This window comes from Alexandromys fortis, unplaced genomic scaffold (assembly GCF_014885135.2).
Source record: "Alexandromys fortis isolate MF-2015 unplaced genomic scaffold, M_Fortis_MF-2015_v1.1 scaffold_156, whole genome shotgun sequence".
NCBI classification, from domain to species: Eukaryota; Metazoa; Chordata; class Mammalia; order Rodentia; family Cricetidae; genus Alexandromys; species Alexandromys fortis.
In genome coordinates, this window is record NW_026068028.1 from 2,561,449 (window position 1) to 2,586,109 (window position 24,661).

A 24,661-nucleotide genomic window follows, 5' to 3' on the forward strand; every position below is an offset into this window, starting at 1 on the left:
CCTGCAGAATGTCTGGCAGACTCTTTCATGAAGCAGGAACTCCAAACGACAGTCTCACCTTTAGGCAAGTTCGTCAGTCATTTTTCTGTGGGTCCTACATGTCTAGTTCATACAGCATAACACCAAGCAGTCCAGGCAAGAACAGTTTTTTTCCCCCAAATGGCTAACAAACCCCATAAGGAGCTGCTTTGATGCCCATCTTCCTCTTGAAATAGTTGGTGCTGTCAGGAGCAGATGTGTCTCATTGTCATGAGAAGTTCTAAGTTCTTAAAACATTTTAATGAAATATTCTGTAGGTCTTTGAAAGGTTTGAAGATTATTTAACTGAAATATATCTTTATATATATAGAAAATCTAACTAACATGACCACAAGCTTGACTTTATAGGTGACTATCTATTAACCTGTATTTCTTAATTTTATTTTACATTTTTAAATGAGCTACACAAATACAATACCTTAATCAAGAGCAGAAATATAAATATAACAAAATTGACCTTAAATTTGTATCAATAAACCAAGATCCATAATGATGCAAAGTATTCACCTCTATAATATATCCCCCTTTAAATGTAAACAAACCTTTATAAACAATATTTGGGAATTTGGATGTGGTTCTTTCCAAACTTTTGATGGGCAAAGTAATTTAAGTGCTCAGCCTCCTGAAAAAACCAGAGTACTTGTTGGCAGCATGAACCAGGAAGCTGCTGTTTCTTATGTTGAGTCAGTAAGCCTTCTCTTAAAGGAGCCTCAGCACTCCTGCATGCCGCCAGCAAACAGTACCTATCCAGATTAAAAAAAAAAAAAAAAGCCGGCTACCAAGAAGCCATGCTTAACTCTGTTATTTTGTGTCTAGAATTCCTTTCCAAACTTTCTCAAGTTTTACATGGATGTAATTGACAGCTGAACTATGCAGAACACATTTGCCGGGATTCTGAGGTAGTTCTTTTTTTTTTTTTTCTTTTTTTCTTTCTTTTTTTTTTTTTTTTTTTTTGTTCCATGGTGTGGCCAGTCCATCGCTGTCAGGGCAGATAATGAGCAGATGGCGAGCCGGATTTCAGATCAGGTGTTATTTGTGGCAATTAACTGTTGGTGGATCCAGGGAAAATGCAGAAAACAGAAGCATTTCTTTTGTTTTCCTGTATTACATCTGTATCGTTTTTGGACCAGTTGAATACAAGGGTTCCATGAGTGTTGTTTACATTGAGAAGTCTGATTGCCAGGTGATGAAATCGCTTCTGTACATCCCATCTCAACCAGAATTGCTAGATTTTCCTCTCGACCTATGAGAGAAAGTGTGAGCGTGTGCTTTATCTCAGCATTTATGATACAAGAGGCCATGCCCAAGTGGGCTGGTATCTTAAAAGGCTACTGGCTGAAGAAGTTCCCACAGCATACATTGGTGTTGCTTAAGATAAGGCATTGTGGGGCATCCAGCATTACTCTCTTTGCTCAGAATTGCTTTGGCTGTTCAGGGTGTTTTTAGTGTTGTTTTTCGTATGTATGTGAATAATCTCATTGGAATTTTAGAGGTTTATTGAATCTGTAGATTGCTTGTGTAAACAGCCATTTTTATGGTATTCTGTGCATTCATGAGAGTGTGAGGTCTTTCCGATGTCTTCAATTTCTTTCCTCACCCTTTTAAAATTTTCATTGTAGATGGCTTTTCTTTGGTTAGATCTTCTTCCCATTATTTTATTTATTTTCAAAGCTATTGTGAGATTGTTTTCCTGACTTCTTTCTTGCAAGCTCATTTTGGGGAGATGGAAAATTACTGTTTTCATTTGCTGATGTTGGATCCTGATGCTTTGCTGAAAGTGTTTATCAGGGTGGAAACTATCTTTCTGGTCTCCTATGTATAGTACCATATCATCTTCAGGTGTAGATGAGCTTCATCTGTTCTTTCTTATTGCTCCAAGACTTCTAACATTTGTTGAATTACAATGGAAAAAGTGGACAGCATTGTTTCTTTGCTGATTTCATCAGAAATATTTCAAGTTTTTATCCATTTGATATAATATTACCTGTAGGTTTATTGTATAGAGTCCTTATGATCATGAGATACATGTCTCTTAAGTTCTTAATTTCTTCAGGACTTTCATTATGAGTAGATATGTGATGATTTTTGGAATCTATTGAGATGATCATGTGATTGTAAATGGAGGTTTCTGTCCTGCCCAGTCCCACAGCAGTTCACTCCCAACAAAACACTTATATTGATTATAAACTGGTTGGCCTATCAGCTCAGGCTTATTATTAACTATCTCTGACAACTTAAATTAACCCATAATTCTTGTCTATGTTAGCTATGTGGCTTGATACCTTTTATCACTGAGGCATTCTCACCTTGCTTCCTCTGTATCTGAGTGATGGCTGCAGACTGAGCCTTTCCTCTTTCCAAAATTCTCGTAGTCTGGTCACCCTATCTATACTTCCTGCCTGGCTACTAGCCGATCAACATTTTATTAAATCAATACAAGTGACAAATATTTCTAAGGTACAAGAACATAAACCCCAGCATGTGATATTTTTCTTTGAGTCCTCTTATGTGCTATCCTTTACTAATTTATGTATGTTGAGCTATCTTTATGATCAAATCCAACTTGATCCTTTTGAATGTTTTTTTAATCTGATAATTGAATCTTTTTAAAAAGAAAACAAACTCTTTTTATTTACATACCAATCCCAGTTCCTACTCCCTTCCCTCTCCCATTTATTCCACCTACCCCCCCCCCCCCCCCCTTCTCATTCACTCCTCAGAGAGGGTAAGGTACATTGCTTTGGGGAATGTCCGTGGCCCTTCCTACTATATCCAGGCTGAGCAAGGTATCCACCCAAAGATAATAGGTTCCCAAAAAGCCAGTGCAAGCAGTAGGGATAAATCCTGGTGCCACTGCCAGTGGCCTGTAGTCTGCCCCAGCAATACAACTGACATCCACATTCAGAGGGAGTAGTTTAGGCCTATTTTGTTTCTTCCCTGTTTGGCTAGAGTTGGTGAGCACCCATTAACTCAGGTAAACTGTTTCAGTGGGTGTACCCATCATGGTCTTGACCTCTTTGCTCATGTTCTCACTCCTCCCACTCTTCAACTGGACTTTCGGAGCTCAATCCAGTGCTCTGATGCTGTTCTCTGCCTCTGTTTCCATCAGTTGTGGGATGAAAGTTCTATGGTGACATTTAAGATATTCATCAGTCTGACTACAGGGCAAGGCCAGTTCAGGCGCCCTCTCTTTTGTTGCTTAGGGTCTTATCTGGGATCATCCTTGTGGATTGCTGGGAATTTCTCTAGTGTCAGGTTTCTTGCTAGCTCCATAATGACTCTCTCAATCAAGATATCTCTTTCTTTGCTTTCATCTCTGTCCTTCTTGACTATCCCATTCCCTTAGTTCTCCTTCCCCCTACCCTTCTCCCCTCATCTTCTCTTTCTGCCATCCCTACTTCCCCCACCCCCAAACTTCCAATCTTTTAAGGAGATCTTGTCTATTTCCCCTTTCCAGGTGGATCTATGTATGTTTTCTTTAGGGTTCACCTTGTTACTTAGCTTCTCTACGTTCATAAACTATAGGCTCAATATTCTTTGCCTTACAGCTAGTATCCACTTATGAGTGAGTACTTATCATGTTCATCTTTCTTTGGGTTACCTTACTCGGGATGATTTTTTTTCTAGTTCCATTCATTTTCATACAAATTTCAAGATGTCATTGTTTTTTACTGCTGAGTAGTACTCTAATATGTTAATGTACCACATTTTCTTTATCCATTCTTCATTTGAGGGACATCTAGGTTGTTGCCAGGTTATGACAATTACAAATAATGCTGCTATGAACATAGTTGAACAAATGTCATTGTAGTATGATTGAACATCTTTTGCATATATGCCTAAGAGTGGTATTGCTGGGTCATGAGGTAGATTGATTCCCAATTTTCTGAGAAACCATCATACTGATTTCCAAAGTGGTTGTACAAGTTTGCATTCCCACCAGCAATGGAGGAGTGTTCCCCTAACTTCACATCCTCTCCAGCATAAGCTATCATTGGTGTTTTTGATCTTAGCCATTCTGACTGGTATAAGATGGTATTTCAGAGTTGTTTTGATTTGCATTTCCTTGATGGTTAGGAATGTTGAACATTTCCTTAAGGGTCTTTCAGCCATATGAGATTCTTCTGTTGAGAATTCTCTGTTTAGTTCTGTACCCCCTTTTTAAATTGGGTTATTGGAATTTTGATGTCTAATTTATTGAGTTCTTTATATAGTTTGGAGATCAGTCCTCTGTCTGATGTGGGGTTGGTGAAGATCTTTTCCCATTCAGTAGGCTGCCTTTTTGTCTTATTGACTGTGTCCTTTGCTTTACAAAAGCTTCTCAGTTTCAAGAGGTCCCATTTATTTATTGTTGTTCTCAGTGTCTATGGTGCTGGTGTTATATTTAGGAAGTGGTCTCCTGTGCCCATGCATTGAAGGCAACTTCCCACTTTCTCTTCTATCAGGTTCAGTGTGGTCGGACTTATAATGAGGTCTTTAATCCATTTGAACTTGAGATTTGTGCATGGGGATAGATATGAATCTATTTTCATTCTTTTTCATGTTGACATACAGTTATGACAACACCATTTGTTGAGCATGCTTTCTTTTTTCCATTGTATATTTTTAACTTCTTTGTAAAAAAATCCCCAAACATGTGATATTTTTCTTTGAGTCCTCTTATGTGCTATCATTTACTAATACATTTATGTTGAACTATCTTTATAATCAAATCCAACTTGATCCTTTTGAATGATCTTTTTAATGTGATGATAAAATTTTTGCAAGTATTTTATTGAATTTTTTGCATTGTTATTCATCATAAATTAACATTTAATTTTCTTTGAACATGTGTGTGCATGCATGCATGTTTGCTTGTGTATATAGTTTGTGTAACAAGGTAAATACTGACTTATCAAATTACATAGCAGAGGCCTGGCAGCAGTGGTACATGCCTTCAATTCCAGCACAATTCCAGCACTCAGGAGGCAGAGGCAGGTGGAGCTCTGTGAGTCTGAGACCAGCCTGGTCTACAAGAATTAGTTCCAGGATAGACTCCAAAGCTAAGAGAAACTCTGTGTCAAAAAAAACAAAACAAAACAAAACAAACAAAACAAAACAAAAACAGAAGTGAAAGTTCCAGTGATAATGTAATCTTAGGAACCAATATCCTTTAATTATTTCATTTTTTGAGATTATAATTACATCATTTTTATGTATAGTTTGATTGTATCATTTCCGCCTTTCCTTTCCTTTCTCCAAATCCTTCCATAAAACCTTCCCTGCTCTCTTTCAAATTCATTGCCTCTTTTTTCACTAATTGTCCTTATATACATGTGTCTTTGGGAACATAAAGGAATATATATGTTCTTAGATATATAAAACCTATTCCATCTATGTATGGTTCTTTATGTATATGCACATTATTTTGTTATATAACATTTTTACATTTTGAGAATAAACATATACATTTATAAATTCCATGCATTCATATAATATATTTTATCATATACATCCCCCCTCATTCCTATCCTTCTACTCTTTCTGGATCCTCTTTTTTATGTTACCCTCCAAACTTTCTTATTTCTTTTTCTTCCACCTCCTCCTCCTCCTCTTCTTCTTTCCCACCCACTGAGTTCATTCAGTGATAACCATAGATTGTGGGTGTAAGGCCATTCACTGGAGTATGGTAAACCTACCAGAGACCACACTCATGGGAAAAAACTGATTCTCCCTATCCTAGCAGTATCAACTGTCAGAATGTCCTTAGCTGGAGTTTGTGGCTCAAGTGTCCCTCCACCATCATGCTGGAGCATTAACTGATGTGATCTTGTGCAGGCAACCAGAGCTTCTGCGACTTCCTTACTGCAGCATCCTGTTGTGTCCAGAAAGCACTGCTTTGCTGCAGACCTCACTGCCTTATGACTTGTACGTCTTTCCACCCTCTTTCTGCCATGTTACCTGAGTTTTTTAGATGGGGTGAGTGATGTAGTTGTCCCATGTATAAGTGAGCCATTCCTTAATGCTTGGTTTCTGAATTTTGACCAATTGTGAGTCTCTCTATTAGTTGCAATCCACTATACAAAGATGATTTCCTTATGAGGTCTGAAAGCTGTACTAATTTGTGATTATAGAGATAGATATTTAGAAGGCAATAGAAGTAGGCTCACATTTAGGGCCTCTGAACTCTCCAGCTATGTTTTCTTGGCCAGATTAACAGTTACAGCCATGAGTTTCTTCCTGTGGAGTAGACCAGAAAGCACTTGGCTGTCCGCCATAATATCCATGCCACTCTTGAGCCCATGGATATATCTTGCCAAGCCAGTTATTATTGCAGCTCAATCAAAGAATCACAGCTGGGTAAAACTCTGGAACCATTATTTTAAGACCTTATCCATACATAGAAAGAGGTGGCCATCAAATGTGGATAGTTAAAATTACAGGTAGCCTTTGGAGATTTGTTTTTGGAAATTGAACCACTCCGCAGATCAGCTCTGTTCGGTGATATACCAGGCTCCAGTTTCCAACTTCACCAAATCCACCAGACAATTTGCCTGCGCCTCATTTTTATCTTAAGAGTCTGTGTGCTCTTCTTACCATCTATACACAATGTCTTCGTGAGCTGAGTGAGCTCATGCATTCTTCTCGGATGTCCAGATCCGAAATAATCACTCAGAAACTATATTATTTGCAATACTGTTTGGTCAATAGCTTAAACGCATTTCTGACTAGCTCTTATATCCTAAACAAGACCAATTCTATTATTTGTGTATTGCCATATGGCTGTGGCTTACCGGGTAAAGTTCCTGCACATCTGTCCCTGGCAGCGGCTACATGGTGTTTCCTGACTCTGCCTTCTTTCTCCTAATATTCAGTTTAGTTTTCCCTGCCTAGCTCTATTCTGCCCTATCACAGGCCAAAGCAGTTTCTTTATTCATTAACCAATAAAAGCAACACATATACAGAAGGACTTTTCATACCATTTCCTCTTTTCTGTTTAAATAAAAAGGAAGGTTTTAACTTTAACAAAATAAAATTATATATAACAAGACAGGTATCAAGCAAGAATTACAGTTAGAAGCCTCTCCCAATGGTGTAGTACATGCCTTTGTAATCTTTCTACTTCTCCACATTCTGTCTCCATGGCTTGTTTTCATGAGCAGCGCTTGCCAAGCCTGGGTTGCTGGGTGGGGTTTATTCACACTTTTGAATATTAATAGTGGTGACATAAGCAAGATGTTGTTTTGGTTGTCTCTTGTTGTAGGAATGGTTTCTATTACACATCATTTGCCAAGTATAATCAGATTTCTGAGATAAGAAAGCACCATTTTTATAAGTACTAAGGAATTCCATGTGTGATGGAATCCTTACAGCTAGGTTTCTTCAATCAATCAAGTGATTTTCGCATGAGGAACTTGAATACATGTTAAACAAAATGTTAAAATACATTTGGTAAGACATGATAGATTTGAAATCTCTTATTCAAGATTATCAGTTATTTAAAAGTGTGTGGCTGGTATAGATTACATTATGCATGGAATACCACAGTAGAGTTGTTGTGTGGAGGGCTGTGTTGGGTCTTCTGTAGCCTCCCTCCCTTTTCTGCTTGCCTCTGCATGCTCTGGTTTTCCTGCAAAATGTTTGTGTATAAGCCCGGAGTGCCAGGCGTCTCCTCTAGTAGGAGACTGCTATAGAAAGCAGAGGGGTTTATAAGCTAAAAAATGAAGGGTTCAGCTTGTTTAAGAAAAGACTCTGTTTCCACAGCGAGACCCATGAATGAAAGTAGAAACAAACTTTAAAAGATTTGCTTCATGCTGTTTCTTTCACTTTGAGGAACTTTTCTTCTTGTTTGTAAGAGTCAGTTATTGATAATTATAGAATAACATATCTTAATTATTAAAATAGAATAATTACTTATATTTAAAAACAAAATGGGGTATGTTTACCTTTAATAAAACAAATGACTGAAAGAAACAGCTATGTGCATGCCCTGTATGAAAGTTCTTTCTTGTAATTTAAAATTGTTTTTCCATTTTACATACCAACCTCAGTTCCCCCTCCCTCCTCTTCTCACTCCCTCTAACCTCTCCACACTCCCTGCCCCCATCCACTCCTCAGAGGGGTAAGGCCTCCCTTGGGAGTCAACAAAGCCTGGCATACCAAGCTGAGGCAGGACAAAGCCCCTCGCCCCTGTATCAAAGCTGAGTAAGATATCCCACCAAAGGGAATTGACTCCAAAAAGCCAGTTCATGCACCCAGAATAAGTCCTGGTCCCATTGCCAGCCCCCCAAACAGATTAAGCTACATAACTGTCACCCACATTCAGAGGGCTTAGTTTGGTCCCATGCAGGTTCTCCAGCTATCTGTCCAGTCTTTGAGCTCCCACTAGCTCAGATCAGCCGTCTCTGTGGTTTTCCCCACCATGATCTTGACCCCTCTTGCTCCTATGATCCCTTATCACTCTCAACTAAGCTCCAGGAGCTCAGCTCATGCTTGGTTGTGAGTCATTGTATCTGCTTCTATCAGATACTGAATGTAGGTTCTATGATGACAATTAAGGTAGTCACTAATCTGATTATAGAGGAAGGCTAGTTCAGGGACCCTCTCCACTATTGGCTAGGAGTCTTAGCTTGTGTCATCCTTGTAGATTCCTGGGAATTTTCTTAGCACCAGGTTTCTCCCTAAGCCTGTAATGGCTCCCTCTATCAAGATATCTCTTTCATTACTCTGTCTCTCTGTCCCTCCCCCAACTCAGCCTTCTCAATCCTTTATATTCTCATCCCCTATCTCTTCCCTTCCACTCCCCAGTTTACCCAGGATATTTTAACTAGTTCCCCTTCCTGGGGCCCTCCATGTGTATCTCTCTTAGGGTCCTCCTTTTTACCTAGCTTCTCTGGGGTTACGTCTAGTATTCACTTATGAGTGAGTGCATACCGTGTTTGTCTTACTGGGTCTGAGGTACTTTACTCAGGATGTTTTTTCTAGTTCTATCCATTTGCCTGAAACTTTCAAGATGTCTGCAAAGCCACTGCATGGATTTCAGGCAGCTTGTGGCTCCAGGGTCTTCTGCCCTCCCTGTAGCGGTGTAAATGAATGCAGACAGATTGTAATAATATATACAGCTTTAATGGGGAAATAGATTTATAGGACCATAGGTTCCCTCAGAGAACAGGAAAGCAGAAGGAAATGTCTCTCTGTATTTAGCTCTTTTATAGTCAAAAATTTTAAAGAAAACATAATGTACATAATTTAGATTCTCTGTGAATTTTCCATTTTTATGTGGCTTATTTTTATTCTACTATTTTATTTTATTTTGTCTCTTTAAAGACTTTATCTTTTTTTTAAAACCATTAACTTTATTTTCTATATTTTTTTCAAGCTTATGTATATTCATCCAACACTGTGATCTATTTAGTGGTCTGTCTGAATCTGTTTTATTGTGAATCTGTAATTTTTGTATTATCCAGGAGCAGTTCTTAAAATGCTAGGCATTTTTTAAAAACCTAAGTTGCACCATGTAGGGGTAACATGGTATTGCCTATTTATTGCCAAGTCTATACTTTAATTGCCTTGTTGTTATGGAAATTACAGTAGTTCCTGCCTGTGACCAGCAGAGTTTAGCATGGCGGAGCTGAGCAGCTCCCGCCTCAGAGCCATTTGGTGCGCCTGAGCCATACATAGTTCCAGGCATATAGCAGTCCATATTGCCATCAAGTAAGCCATAGCATTTTATTCCACATGCTCCATTCAAAAGTTCTGTCTCCTGTAGGAGCCAGAGAGAGATCGCAATGGCGGCATAACCCAGAAAGCCGGCATTTTAAAACAGCCAGTTTTTTTTCTGCTGCTGAGTTAGGACAATTTCTTTGCAGCAAGCCACCCACAAACAGCAAAAATCTGTGTTAAATTCTCTCTCCCTTATTTTTAAGCCTTCTCAGGTTTTTAAGTGGATTTAGCCCCATGTTGGGCGCCACCTCCCCACTTTTCTAGCCTTTTTCTTCAATGATAACTCTCTTGATTTACAGACCATTCCTTTTATTTTTTAACAGACTTTAGATAGTAGCTATAATTTACAGCTAGAAATAATTTCGGTTTAATATGATTAAAATTTTCAGAAAACCAGTTCTGTTGGCTAGTGGGTTGGATATTTAATCCATTAATGTTATGCTATGCTGTACATTTTATTAATTTCAGTAAAATCTCTTTTATGACCCGTGTTCTTTGACAGCTTGATGGAGTCTAGAATTACCTTGAAAATGGGCACCCGAGCAAGCCTGTTAGTGATTGACTTGATTGCATTAACTGAACTGGGAAGAGCCATCCACTGCGGCCGACACCATTCTTTGAGGGATGCTGAACTGTAGAAGCTGGAGAGAGGGAGCTGAGCACTAGCACACAGACAGCCCTCTTTGTTTCCCAATTGTCAGCCCAGCGTGAGCACTGACCTCCACACCATGGTGGATTGTGCCTTGATAGGCCTGGCTTAGTTACTGTTAGAGCGTGCTCATCATGGTGGAACACAGACAGGCATGGTGCTGGAGCAGTAGCTGAGAGCTCTATATCCTGTTTGGAAGGCAGCAGGCAGAGAGACAGACACTGACCTGTCATGGGCTTTAAAACCTTAAAGCCCACCTTAGTGATGCACCTCCTTCAACAATGCCACCCTCCGAATCCTTTCCAAACAGGTCCACCCCCTGGTGACTAAGCCTGCAGATACATGAGCATCTGGGGGACTTTCTCATCCAAGTCATCACAAGCCCTTTCTCCCTTACATTGCCTTTGTTAGAGTGTTTTATCACAACAGAAAAACCAACGTGTTCTGTAATCTGGTAGTAATTTATATATAGTTACTTTTTTTTCTAGAAATGTTTGTATTTTTGTTTTTGTTTTTCTTCCATTTTATACTGATCATTCCCCACACTAATATATGCAAAAGGCATCTTGCTTTCTTATATCAGTTAGTAATTATTGGGGCTTGGGATACAGTCCAGTGATAGAGTATGTTTGTACATTCCTGAAGCTCCCCAGTGCAAGAAAAAAAGAATCACTATCATTCATAGAAGAATGCTGATTGCTTTTTTTTTTACTCAGGACTTTTATTATTTTATTCTTCATTTAGTTAGGCATATAAATAATTGTTTATCCAGCTTTCTTCCACTTGTTTTTGTTTTCCTTTTTTATCTGTGTAGGTATATGCTATACATGTATATGTATATATTTTCTGCATGTATGCAAACATGTGTGTGTGCACATGTATGTGCATATGCACTCATAGGCTTGAGGTTGATATCAGAAATTATCCTCAATGGCTCTACTACCTTATTTATTGAGGCAGGCTATATCCAAAGGGAACTTCAGAGAGCTTTCCAATATGGCTAGTCTTGCTAACCTCTTTCTTCTGGGGACCTCTTATCTCTGTATTCTAAGGTTATAGTCACTGATGGGCTACTACATCAACCCAACCCATTTATTTGGGTTCTCAGGATACAATCTCTGGTCTTTATACTTGTGGGGCATGCTCTTCAACCACTGAGCCATCTCCCATTCCCTACTTCCTGGCATTGTATCTATCTGTGACCTGTCTATATATTTCTATGTCTTATATATCTATCTATGTATATGTATCTAAAAATAGTTGAAAGATAATTTCTTAGCATTTCTTTAAATATTTATTAAATATAATAACATATTTGAATTATACAATGTATAATTTTGTAATTGTACAACTTAGATTATGCATGTCATATAACTTATGATGTAACGACACAGCACTTTACTGGAGAAAGACCATTTATTTTTTGTGACTATAGTTGGTATAAAATGCTACATATTTATCCATTGTACATTCTTCCTTTCTCCTACAACACTGATCTTATTTAGGGAATCATCTAGTTAAAGACAAAGACAAGATATCTTGAGTAAATTGGAAGCATGGGGACTGTGGGGGAGAGTTGAAGGGGGAGGGGAGAGACAGGGAGGGGAGGAGAGAAAAATGTAGAGCTCAATAAAAATCAATAAAAAAGACTCTTCTCTTATAGGAAGTGGTGGACATTTAGTGTAATTCAAAGGAATGAGATGCAAATTGGGCAGTCAACTTGCTATTGACAGGATCTTAAATTTGCAGAAGATCAGGGACAGAGGGTTGATTTTGGCTCACAGTTTGAGGGTGTAGTCCATCATGATGGGGAAGGCGTGGCAGCAGGAGGATAAATCATTTGGACACATTGCATCCGCAGAAAGCAGAGAGAGCGAGAGATTAATGATGGGGCTCAGCTTGCCTTCTCCCTTTTTTACTGTTTATTTAATCTGGGGCCCCAGCCTGTGAGATGATTTCACCCACATTAAGGGTGGATCTTCTCAGTTAATCCCCTTATAGTTAGTTCTCTTACAGACATGCCCAGAAAAGTGTCTTTTACATGATTTCAAGACCAGTGATGTTGCCAGTGAAGAAGGAGCATCAGACCCTGGCGTAAAGGGGGCCTCTGACCTAATTCATCCCTTCTTCCCTTGTCTCCTTTCCTTTACCCACTGCCCTCCCCTTCCCAGATGTCCAGAACTAGAGAGATCATTTTGCAACTGCTAGGGCAAGGTTGACACACAGCAGCTGTGACCCTGACAGCTTTGACCTCCTGTAGTTGCTTACTCTTGAACTTTCTTACATTGGGAAACAATTAAGGCCCATGGTGCATTTTTGAAGCCTGGAGTACCTGTATTTTCTCTTAGCAAGGAGTAACCTGGAGGCTCCTACCAGGAAGATTCCAATGCCGCTCACCATTTCTGGTTCTTGCTTCTGTGCACTGAACACAGAAAGGCATACAGTCCTGCCCCTGCTCCTGAGCGGGCCCACAAGACTGTATTCTTGCGTTTCCTTGAAGCCAGAGTTGCGCAATGAAGGAGCTCTTGCATCCTTTTTTTTTTTTTTTTTTTTGTTTGAAGTGGAATGGAATTTGGAATGAAGATGTGTGGTAAAACAGAATCCTTTGTAGTTAAGACAACTGGAAAGTCTAGTTTTAGATAAGCTTTATAAGAGTTGCTTTCTATACTCCTAAAATTGTGAAAGAATGATGGAGTGGGGTTTGGCATTCTCGGTCAGTGTTATTCTAAAGTGAAATATATTTCGTTTTTACTTATTAGCCATTGTTATTTTCTTTGTTTTTGTAACATTTATTTTAAAAGTATTACTGTTTTCTATTCTGATTACAGACAATAATGCTTAGATCTATAAAGTGTTAATTATAAAGTGCTGTTTTACAACTTTATGTATTTTCAATTTTAAAATTTATTTCTTTATGTTCTGCCTGTACTGAAGTAATAAGCAAGAATCTGTGTTATGTGAAGTTTTGTCTAAAAAACTAAGTGGATCAAGTCTGCCATCCCCAGTTTGCCCTCTATCTTTCCTGTCCCTTTACTTTTGTTTACTAATTATTATTTATCTATTTTTAGGTTTTTAGGATCCGGATCAGGTCTGCCATCCTTTGTTTTCTCTCTTGCCTTTACATTTATTTACTTTCATGGATTCATAAGAAAACTTTTTGTCTCTAAATATTATGATTTCATTATTTCTTAAATTCACAAATCACCATCATATATTTATGATGGATCATATCTTTCCATCATGTGGATGGCTCAGATGGGAGAGTTAGACTCTTTATACCTCCCTTCTTTGTGGTAAGATGATTGATGGATCCTGAGGTTTGCCTTATTGACTGAATTCCCTCCTGGTGCAGCAGACACTAGAACTCCTCTTGTGTCATTGAAACTTTGTCCCGAACAACATGTCCCATTTCTTCCCCCTTTCTGCTACCGTCCTCTCTGTTCCTTTATCTTGAATTTGTCAGATTCTACACGTAAGTGAGACCATGCAGCTTTATCTTCCTGCACTTGTTTATTTCATTTAACATGGTACCTCCTCCCATGTTGTTGCAAATGGCAGGTGCCCTTCTTTTCAAAGGCTGAACAGGACTCTGTTTTGCATGTACCCAACTCTGTTTTGTGTCTGTGAATATTGGAAGCCATCTCATATTTCGGCCACTGTGAATGACACTACAATGAACACAGGAGTGCAAATATCTCCTCAACATAGCCATTTCAGTTACTAAGGGTATATATACGGTTACTGGATGCCAGATCAAATTACAGTTCTGCATTTACTTGAAAGCTCTGTAGTGTTCTTTAGGTTTGCAGTGCTAATTTATGTACCCACCAACAGTCTCAGAAATTCCTTTTATTTTGCTTTCTTCTCAGCGCTATCTTTATCTTTTGAATAATAATCGATCTGATGGGTCTAAGATGCTAATTATGATTTTAATTTAGTATTTCTTAATGTTTAGTGTTATTGAACATTCTTTTCATGAATCTGTTGGCCATTTGGATGTTCAAGACCTTTGTCTGGTTTTAAATGGCTGGGTTCCTTGCTGTATTTTGATAGTGACCCTTTGTGAAACACACTCCACCTATTGTCTAGGTGTCTCTTCACTGGGTTGTCACAGCAGCTGTAAAGGAACCTTTGCTTTCATGTCTGCTGTTGCTTTGTTGACTCTTCATTTTGTCGCTGCACCAGGAAATCTTTGCAAAGACTAATGCCAAGAATCTTTGTCCTTATATTTATTCCTATAGTTATACAGTGTCAGGTATAATGTTTAAATCCCTCATCCATTTTGAGTTTTGTGTGTATTATGTGAAATAATCAAGTTCCACACTCTAAAGGTAGACAGACAATGTTTCAAATACATCTTTTGAAGAAATTTCTGTCTGTGAGATCCTGGCATGCATGTGAAAATCAACTGCATGTTCATTTCTAGACTCACATTCCAGTGGTCAATGTGTCTGATTTTATGTCAATGTCATGCTGTTTTGATTACTGTATCTTCAATGTATATCTTGATGTCAGATAGTGTGATGGCTTCAGCTTTGTTCTTTTTGCTCAAAATTGCTGAAGGTGCCCGGAATCTTTAATGGTCCTTTGCAAATTTTAGGCTTCCTAGATCCAGTTCTGTGAAAAAGGATACTGGAATTTGATAAGGACTTCATTGAATCTATGGATCACTTTAATTTGTGTAAACATTGAAAAACTATTAATTATTCTAAGCAAAGAACACAGGGTATCTTTATATTGAATTATTTTCTTTGATTTCTTTTATCAGCACTTTATAGTTCTGATACATACATTCTTTAGCTGTTTGTTTAAAGTTATGCCTAATCATTAGATTTTGTTACGTATCTAAGTGGGGTTGTTTTCTTCAATTTTTTTTTTGTGGTGATCTATAATAACCTTCCTGGTCTTAGACTGCTGCTTTATATTTGGCAACTTCATTAAATTCATTTGTTAGTTCTGAAAATTTTTAGTGACATCTTTAGGGTTTTCTATTTGCAGGATCAGTGATGATTTCATTTGTCTTAGCAAGCTCTTGCTCTATCTCCAGAACTATGGAGAACGGGTGAAAATGGATATCCTTGTCTAGTGCCTTCTTCTAGAGGAAGAACCTTCAGTTTTTCAAAGTTTGCTAGGATGCTAGTTTGGAGCATGTTACCTCATCGTTATGCTGCAGTACATTCTTTCTGTGTCTGATTTGTCATGAATTTCCAGTGCTGGAGGAATGTTGGCTTTCAGGAGCTACTGGTGGTGGCAAACCCTGCAGTCCTGGTAGTGGGAGGCTGAAGCAGGAGGACAGCCTAGGCTGAATACGGGAAAGCCACATTTTAAAAGGAAAAATACGTTGCATTTATTTATTTATTCATTTATTTTGTTTTTTTGAGACAGGGTTTTGTATGTAGCTTTGGAGCCTGTCCTGGAACTCACTCTGTAGACCAGGCTGGCCTTGAACTCACAGAGATCTGCCTCCCTCTAACCCCCAAGTGCTGGGATTAAAGGCATTCACCACCACTGCCTGGCAATAATGAATTTTAAATTTTGTTTAATGCTTTTCCTTAAAATCTTGTGGTGATTTCATAGATTTTTCTTTATTTCTTCAATATAGTATATTTTAATATTTTTATAACTGTAGAACATAGTAGAACAATAGAACATAGTCAAATATTACCAATTTTAATTTCCTTCTTGAAACTATTAAAATATACTAAAATAAATTGTCATATGTTTAATTATTTTATCAACTTTCTTTTCATTACTGGTTGTTGAGGTGTTTAAGGTCTGGGATTTTAAAGGATGGGCAAAATTTATGTTATGAAATACAAGGTTTTTTTAAATTTGTTTTTTAACTTCACAGATGGAAAAGGTGGAAGCAGACCTAACTAGATCCAAGTCTCTTCGCGAGAAGCAGTCCAAGGAGTTTCTGTGGCAGCTAGAAGACGTCAAGCAGAGATATGAGCAGCAGGTCAGCGTTTCATTTTCAGGATACCAGTTAATTGTTGATAGGCATTTAACCCTCTTTTAATCATCTCTTCTTATCAGAGAAATTTCTGTAAATAAAAATACAACCACTAATGAGTGTAAAATATTTAATAAATTGTAATGAAACATAGACACAAAAGTTTTAATATTCTACTGAAGCCTATTTAGGTCGTTTATTATTCTGACTATTTAATTGTGAACTTTATTGTGGGTCTTGATTCCCTCTAGCCCTAGGATGACTTGCTCACTCATTTACAAGGTGGCACTGGGTCCCTGTCCTGTGTCTGCCTCTGCTAAGGGCACTAGGCGTTGTCAAGGAGGCGGGTCCCTTTGCTGATGAGCTCTAGATCTTGGTAGACAGTCAACACATGAATAAGAGTTGATGTGATTCTGAAAAGTGAGTAGAAAGGAGAGAAGGAGCATGCCCATAGACTTCGCCCATCTCAGGGCAGGAGCCTGATTACCAGCATGGCAGCATGAATATGTGGGTGATCAGAGAAGCCAGAATCCCTGCTGAGAAGCCTCAGAATACCACCGGGAATTTCCAGGTCTCTGAGGCCCAGCATTGTAGTCAGAGGAAACATCAAGTTACAAGACCCCCAAGAAGAGGGCTGGAGAGATGGCTCAGCGGTTAAGAACACTGTCTGCTCTTCCAAAGGTCCTGAGTTCAATTCCCAGCAACCACATGGTGGCTCACAACCATCTGTAATGAGGTCTGGTGCCCTCTTCTGGCCTGCAGGCATACACACAGACAGAATATTGTATACATAATAAATAAATAAATATTTTTAAAAAAAAAAAGACCCCAAGAAGAGAGTAAGCTGGGAGGAAGAAAACTGACAGACCAGGTTAGGGAAATTTAGGGAGAAAGTTCCAAGTGTGGGAGCAGGGAAGTAGACCCAAACTACAGTGGAAAGATTTTAGATTTTAAAAATCAAAAGCTCTTCTCTTTGTAAAAGTCTTACAGAATATTTAACTACTACTAATTTTTTTTATTTATCTAATTTGCTTGTATTTAACATCTGGAAAAGCATTAATTGGATTTGTAGCACAGGTTAATAAATTTATTTCTAAAGATATTTAAATCTTTGGAATCTTAAAGTAAGAATAATTTTTAAATTATACTTTAAGCTCTATTAAGCAGGTACTATATCAAAACTAATTAATCCCTTATGATCACTGGATTTTATTTCCTCTACTAATTGATAGCAATTAGTGGTTTACTTGAATTCAGTAAAAAGCATGCCTGATCTGATATGTGTCCTGAGGCTTGTTGTTTTAATCTTAATATATTAGCGAAAATAATTGCCTGAGTTACTTCCATAGGGATGGTATGATCGTATCTAGTTAGAAAAAGAGTGCATTGGTCTTTCCTGTTTAGAATCTGACAATCCTCTGTTTGGAACAGGCAACTCATGCCCGCCCTATAAGATCTAACCTGTGCTCAAGGCTTTACATCTTCTTAGCCCACATCACTTTTTTGTTATTTCTCTAGAATCTAGCATATCATTTTGGACCTTAAATATGTTCTTTGTTGAAAAATTTTTGCTTATAACTTTCTATTATTAATCCTAGTTGTGAAGTGACCTGCTCAGGGTCCCAAGTTAAATTGTGTGTTAGAGTATAAGAACACTGAAATAAGTGGACTGGTTCAAATGGAAGAGAGGAGGAGGTGAACCTCCCCTATGAAGTATCTACACATGTGTACAAAATGTGTGTGTGTGTGTGTGTCTGTAGATTATTTGGAGTAATAGAAAGTTACAAGTAAAATATATCACTCTAAATCTATCTAATGCAATCCTATGTCAAAACATGCAAATTGATAAGAGGAATAAATTACATTTAGAACACCATGTAGATTATCTCATTTGTATAAAATTAAAGGATATGTATCTATATCATGCTGTTAGACATATAAATTTAGCAAAAATAATTTGAAAGACTACACACTTCTATGGCATGAACACAGATTTGTAGGTTTGAAGTGTAATGAATGCAGACTTTCCCATAATGCCTTGGGTAACCCATTTTACTTGAAATTAACAAATCAGTATGTGCATTATATAGGTACTTAAGGCATTAGAACTATTAATGCCAAGAAGCTATAGAAAAATATAGAACATTAATATTATATTACACTTTAAGTGTAATTAATGAAATAGAAAATAAATTCAAATCATACACACATACATGTGCATATTGTAAAAATAAGTATGAAAATCTGAAAGAAGAGATAAAGCATTAGTGGATTATTTTCAAAGGCACCAAAATCTGGATAACATGCAATTTTCAAACTGTAAGATTCAGTACAAAGGTTATTTTTCAAATCAGATTTTTAAAAGGAGTTACATAATAGAAGAATGGTGTGGCCAATTTCTGATTATTATGTAATGGCATCTAAAAGTCATTTGGAAACATACCAACTTAATAATGTATATTTCTACTGTAATATGCTTGGTCTAGTGAAAAATGAAGGATTATTCCATAAACCTAGTGGTGTAAGAGAGGCATTTGGGAAAATAGAGCTTCAAATATTTTAGTAAGCAGTGTAGCCTGTGATTGGAGGGTGATGGAAAGATGTAGGGGCATATACAACATATATTTTAGCCAAATAATGGTCAATGTGGTAACTTTAAAACTTTGAAAATTTTCTTAGCAGGAAAATTTATTGGTTGAACAATATTCTCCAGAAGCCAGTCTATAAATTTCATTTTTGCTGTGAATGTTTATTTTGAGAAATGACAGCACATTAGTGACCCAACATGTCAGCCTGAGTATGCCCCCAAAGTAACCCAACTAAACCAAGTTCGTTTTCCTCTTTGATCCAGGTATGCCAGTGGAATTTTAGGGAAAGGGGAGTGGAGGTTTGCTGACTGAGGTTTCTGTCCCACCCAGTCCTGCAGTCATTCAGTCCCAAAGAAATACACAGAGGTCTACATTAATTATAAATTGGTTGGCCTATTCGCTCAGGCTTCTTATTAAGTCTTATAACTTATATTAACCCATAATTCTTTTTTTTTGAAGTGGATGATGTTGTTTTCAGAAAAAATAAGTTAGTTTTAAGATGTTCAAATGGTGCAACCAGGAGAAAGAAAAAGCGCCAGTTCATAAGGCTCTTTCTTTAAACTCAGATGGACAATTAGAAATCCTTGAATGCCGTGTAAACATGGAATCCAGGGCTGACGTTACGGACTCATTTCTTATGAAGAATTCAGCAGCTGATGATGATGCCCACCCACAGAAGAGCAAGCCCCAGAGAGCTGTCCTGTGGAGAGGAGGCTCACTCAGCACTTGCTTGATCCGTTCACCTGGGCTCATTGCCTGCTGCCCAGGATGTGGGTCCCTGAGGGCTTCTTCAGCATTTAACTAACTGTTGGTTGAAAGTGCTGGGACTGTTTCTCCAGACATACACTGATCTTTGTCATAAATAACTTTTATAATGAGAGAGCAGCTAGGACATGTTGCCACGTCTTCTTCATTCTCCAAATCGTCCTTGGTGATGGAGAAGTTGTCCCCACAGGGACAGGGGTAGAAATAAGTCTCCGAGTCCTCGTCATATTCAAAGTCCTCAATCTCCACTTCGTCGTGAAACACCGCCATGGTCACCGAGCAGAAACTGCATCAGTGGCCCCTAACTCCGCCGGGGCACAGAAGGTCTGGCGTCCCGACCCACCCAGCAGCAGGAACAATCCTTAGCCCATAATTCTTACCTGTGTTATTACTTTTTTTGGCGAGGTAGTCGCATCTTGCTGCTATCTTGCTTCCTTTGTGGCTGGGTCACGACTGCAGACTGATTCTTTTTCTTCCCAGAATTCTCCTGTTCTCATTGCCCTGCCTCTACTTTCTGCCTGGTTGCCCCACCTCTACTTCCTGTTTCGCTACGAAATACAAGTGACAGGGTACAGACCATTGTCCCACAGCAGAGGTGGCCTGTCTGCTTTTCATGGTCAGCATGAAGGCACTATGAGAAACTTCTCAGTGAAGTGACAGCTTACAGAGCCATCTTTAAATGAGTCACTGAACTGAGACAGGTGTTTTTTAATCACAAGTGGTGATTTAGAATCAAGCTTGTTGAAGTTAAGAATTCAGACAGGGAGTTAATATGTAGGATAACCCCCCCCCCCACCACCAATTTTCTGGTGTTTCAAATTGACTGAAATTAAGTAGCTTATTTACTGGGATTAAACATGAAATGCTGTGCTTTGCTCTGGCTTAGAATGTCAGCTGCAGAAATTTGAGGCTAAGGGAAAGGAAAGATGACAGAAAGAATCAGCTCAGGGGAGCACAGTGACCAGGACCACAAGGCAGGATGTTTAAATAGCTGTGATCCTAGTCTGTCTACATCTTATGTCACATAAGCAGTGAAAATTCGGGTCATATTTATGTAGAGCCCTGACAAACTTGAGCATAGAATATAGCAAGGTCAGGAATTATGTGAGAGGGAACTTTTAAAGCACTAGATTATCTAACCAAGAAGAGATAAAACTAAAGAGAATTGAGTATCTTCCATTTTTACTGTAGGCCACAGCTCCCCGGAACTCCTTTGGGCCAAGCACTGTTCTCTACATGTTCTGTCTTCATGTTCTTGTACATGCTCATCCTGACAGTGCTCTGCTGGGGCAGGCATCTTTATTCATTTCCCCTATCTTCTAGGTCTAGAGCACAAGCATGTCCAGTTATATCACTAGCTGTAGTTCCGCGCTGAGTAGGTGACAGGTCAAACTAGAACCTGAGCTGTTCTCATAGCCTCCACTCTAAACCTGCTGCTGGGAGCTCCAGGAGCAGAAATGGAACCCCAGTGCAGTTGGAATTGTTTCAAGGTAGCTCTCTATTGAAGAACTTTCAAATGTGCGCTGAAAGTCTATGAGAAAGTATGTTTCCCAGTGCCGAGCCTGTTCAAGTATGTGTTGGGAGGGTTGGTAAGGCATGTTTTGCATTTGGAGTTATCCCATTGTGAAGGTCCCTTCCATACTGAACATTCTGTGATTTTTCTGCTCATCTGGCCTCAGCTTCTCCATGAGAGACGCACACTAGTCGTGTGCCATGACGGAGTCTTTCCTTATGTATCTGCCTTACCACATTGTCTCATACACTTCCACCTATTTTCTCAGTTCCCATTCATATTCAAGTGTGACGTGCTTTCTACCATTTTGTCTTCCTTCTCTCCAAAGGTGAACGTTTAGACACCGTGATTATGGCATTTCTAGCCGAGCCCATGATTCTCTCACTGGGGCAGAGTAACCCCGCAGGGTGGTTAGCAAATAGGGTTGTGGAAGGCTCCTTATATTCCTCCTGGAGTGCTGGATTCGTGTGATTATTTTAACGGAAAGCATATGGTTTTACTATTGAAGTAATATTCATATTAAAACAAACATAGACTTTGCTGCTTTGTAAAATGCAAAATTCTCACAAAATTTTAATATGAAATTGAACATTTTCAACGAAGCTTTCAGTTTGCTTTCTGCTTAAGGCTGTGGCCTCAGGTCCTGCGGGAGGGGATGTGGGCATAAGTCATTTGTAGTGCTGGAAAAGTTTTTGGTGGCAAAGTTTCAGAAGCACTTCCCCAGTCAGTTCTTAAGTTTCATAATGAGGAAGTGGGAGAGTTGTGCCCTCTGGGCCTCAGTTTCCTTCGCCAGGCTTGGTTTGAGCCCCTCCCGAATAGAACACAACTAACTGGGAGCTGTAATGATGTTAGAAAGGCAGAGAACACGTGGGCCAAATGTGGGCCAGAGTGTACAGATGTGGAAGAGAAACATCAAACACATGGGATGAATACTCACAAATATCCTGTAAAGCCCAAGCTTCCATCAGGATTTCCTGTTTCTTTCCTGTATGAGCCACTGGAACAGAAAGACAATTCTAATTGTTCTTTCACGGACTACATTCATGTTGGAAACAAACAGCCAGTGAGGCATGCTAGGATTTCCTGAACCATGGAAATGCGTTTTTGGCAATTCTGTCTTATCTCTCTTTAATCTTCTATTTTATATCTTCCCTTTAGACTACAAAGCATTTAAAGAAAAATGTTGTTCTGCAGATAAACAAATGATCACAATTTTCAGAAAGAATAAGTGTTTGTTGTCAGTGACTGTGAAAAACAAACACCGGAGCCATTTCTAGCCAGGCCATAATCTGAATGATTGGAAACAAAATGTCTTGGCAACAAACACAGTGGCAGAGACAAACTGACCATTCTACAAGATACACAAATGGGAAGTTTTCAGTGAAGACCAGGTGGGACGAAGACCAGGTGGGACGTTGAAGGAGACTGTTTATTCTACTCTAAATAGAACACAGGAGGGAGAGTGGGGGGGGGGGTCCATTCATTCAGTGGCCTGGGTCATACAAAGAGGAGACATGTAGGCAGGGCCTAATCACAGATTGAGTTACTGGCTGGAGCAAAGGGACAGGGCCCCTGCTGTAACTAGAGAGAGATGGGGTGGCATGGGTCTTACCTCTCTTTATATGAGTGTGTTATAACACACTCATGAGGTCTTATAACTGGAGTCATGTCTTTTGAGATAGGGCAAATGTGTTTATCGAGACTAGAGAGTTAAAGGAGCAGAGGAGTTCATCTGAGTGGGTCTACTACATTACTTTGGTGTTTCCACAAAGAGCTGGCGAAACATTGTTAGGAAAAAATGTTTCTTCATTATTAGTCACCAAGAATTTGTGAGTCTCCCTAAAAATCTTTTCAAAATATAATTTTATGTAATTTTTAATTTCTAGATGTATATAATTTATTGTACATCCATTACAGTATACTGATTTTTTACTCTTTATATTCTATTTACTTCGTACTTTTTGGGGAAAAAAAAAACAAGCAAAAAATGTTTCACTTAGCTTTTCTTATATATTTGATTTTCTTGTTACTGTTTTTTTTATTTCCAGTACTGGCATAGAATCCATGCTTTCATGTATGCTAGGCAAGTTCTCTCTTACTGAACTACATCCCCAGACCTACAATTTATAACAAATGGTTTTCCTCTGGCACATACTGTCCCTACAGGCTTCAGGATATGAACTCTATTCCTGGTCATGAATTGTCAAAATCAGAGATCCAAGTAGCGAGGATACAGGCATTGGTCATTGACAAGGCCAAGTGTCTGGGTGTGGAGACAGGTTTTGTGAAAGTCAGCACATTCTGTCTTCCTTTTGTTTGTGTATGTTGTTAAAAGATAGGGGAGTGGCTGAGGTTTTTTTCTACCGAGATTAAAGACTGATAAAAAGAACAGGAATTAAGTGGGCAAGGGTGAAGACAGTGACCAGAATATGGACTATATCTGTTTCACTTTAGGGGTAATTCATTTAATATTTCTTCCTGGGTAGTAACATGGCTAACTCACTCTTTGCATTGTCTTGTTTGGTTAAAATGTGAACATGAGTCAGTGTTTTCTCATTTATTAATTCATGTTTTAAGAAGAAATGCTCTGAATTAACCATTGTTCCAAAGGATCAGGATATAGCAATGAAGAATTTCTTCCTTTGAAAATTCAGTAACTTAATATGAGGCAGTGACCTTTGTTTTCAAGATCCATAAAGTTGGCTGTTCTGACTGTGAGTGGAGAGCTGTTTTAAAGAGAGTCATTTTTACATAGATTGACAACTGAGGACTCTAATGAACCCATACTTGAATTAGGACCAGAAGGATGTGAAGAAAGAACCTTCCTGAGGCTGGAGTGGAGTGAGCTGAGGGAGGTTGGCAGGAATGAAGTTGGAGAGGGCAAATCCTATTCAGTGATACAACAGACTATGGGAGTTTGGATTTCATTTGGGGTATGAGAAACCATGGGAGCATTTGAGCAAGGGCTGCCTTCTCTAGTTTTCAGATATTTCTGTGCCTACTGTAGTGGAGGCAGGTTAGAAGTGCATTGGGAGATGGTAGCAGGAGTCTGTCAAGAGAGCAGTGTATTATATTAGTCAGGGATCTTGCTGTGATAAAATGCCATAACCAAAAACAACTTGGTGCAGGGGGGGCAGGTTTATTACAGCTTATACTTCTATGTTGTTGTTTACCAATGAAGGAAATCAGGTCAGGAACTCAAACAGGACAGGAACCTGGAGGCAGGAGCTGATCCAGAGGCCATGGGATGAGATGCTTACTGGCTTACAGCTCATGGCTTGCTCAGCCTGCTTTCTTATGGAACCCAGGACTTTCCAGTGGGGGGCAGCACCACCCATGATGGTTTGGGCCCCCTCACATCAATAGCTAACAAAGAAAATGCTCCACAGAACAATCTGCTAAAGACATTTCTCAATAATTGTTTCTTCCCAAGTGATTCTAGACTGAATTAA

General features: G+C 38.8%; 2 protein-coding genes across 7 annotated transcripts in view; one reads left to right on the forward strand and one right to left on the reverse strand.

Moving 5' to 3' along the window:
- Cep112 (centrosomal protein 112) overlaps positions 1–24,661 on the forward strand; it is a 363,872-nt gene that overhangs the window by 140,978 nt on the left and 198,233 nt on the right. For all 6 annotated transcript variants that reach the window (XM_050164302.1, XM_050164303.1, XM_050164304.1 and 3 more), the window contains one exon: positions 16,242–16,349. In XM_050164302.1, coding sequence (XP_050020259.1) covers positions 16,242–16,349 — 108 coding nt within the window. The remainder of the gene's footprint in view (positions 1–16,241; positions 16,350–24,661) is intronic.
- On the reverse strand, positions 19,516–20,053 carry LOC126515005 (diphthamide biosynthesis protein 3-like). Its single transcript, XM_050164309.1, has one exon. It carries the CDS (start codon positions 19,964–19,966, stop codon positions 19,733–19,735), a length of 234 nt encoding a protein of 77 aa, XP_050020266.1. The 5' UTR covers positions 19,967–20,053; the 3' UTR covers positions 19,516–19,732.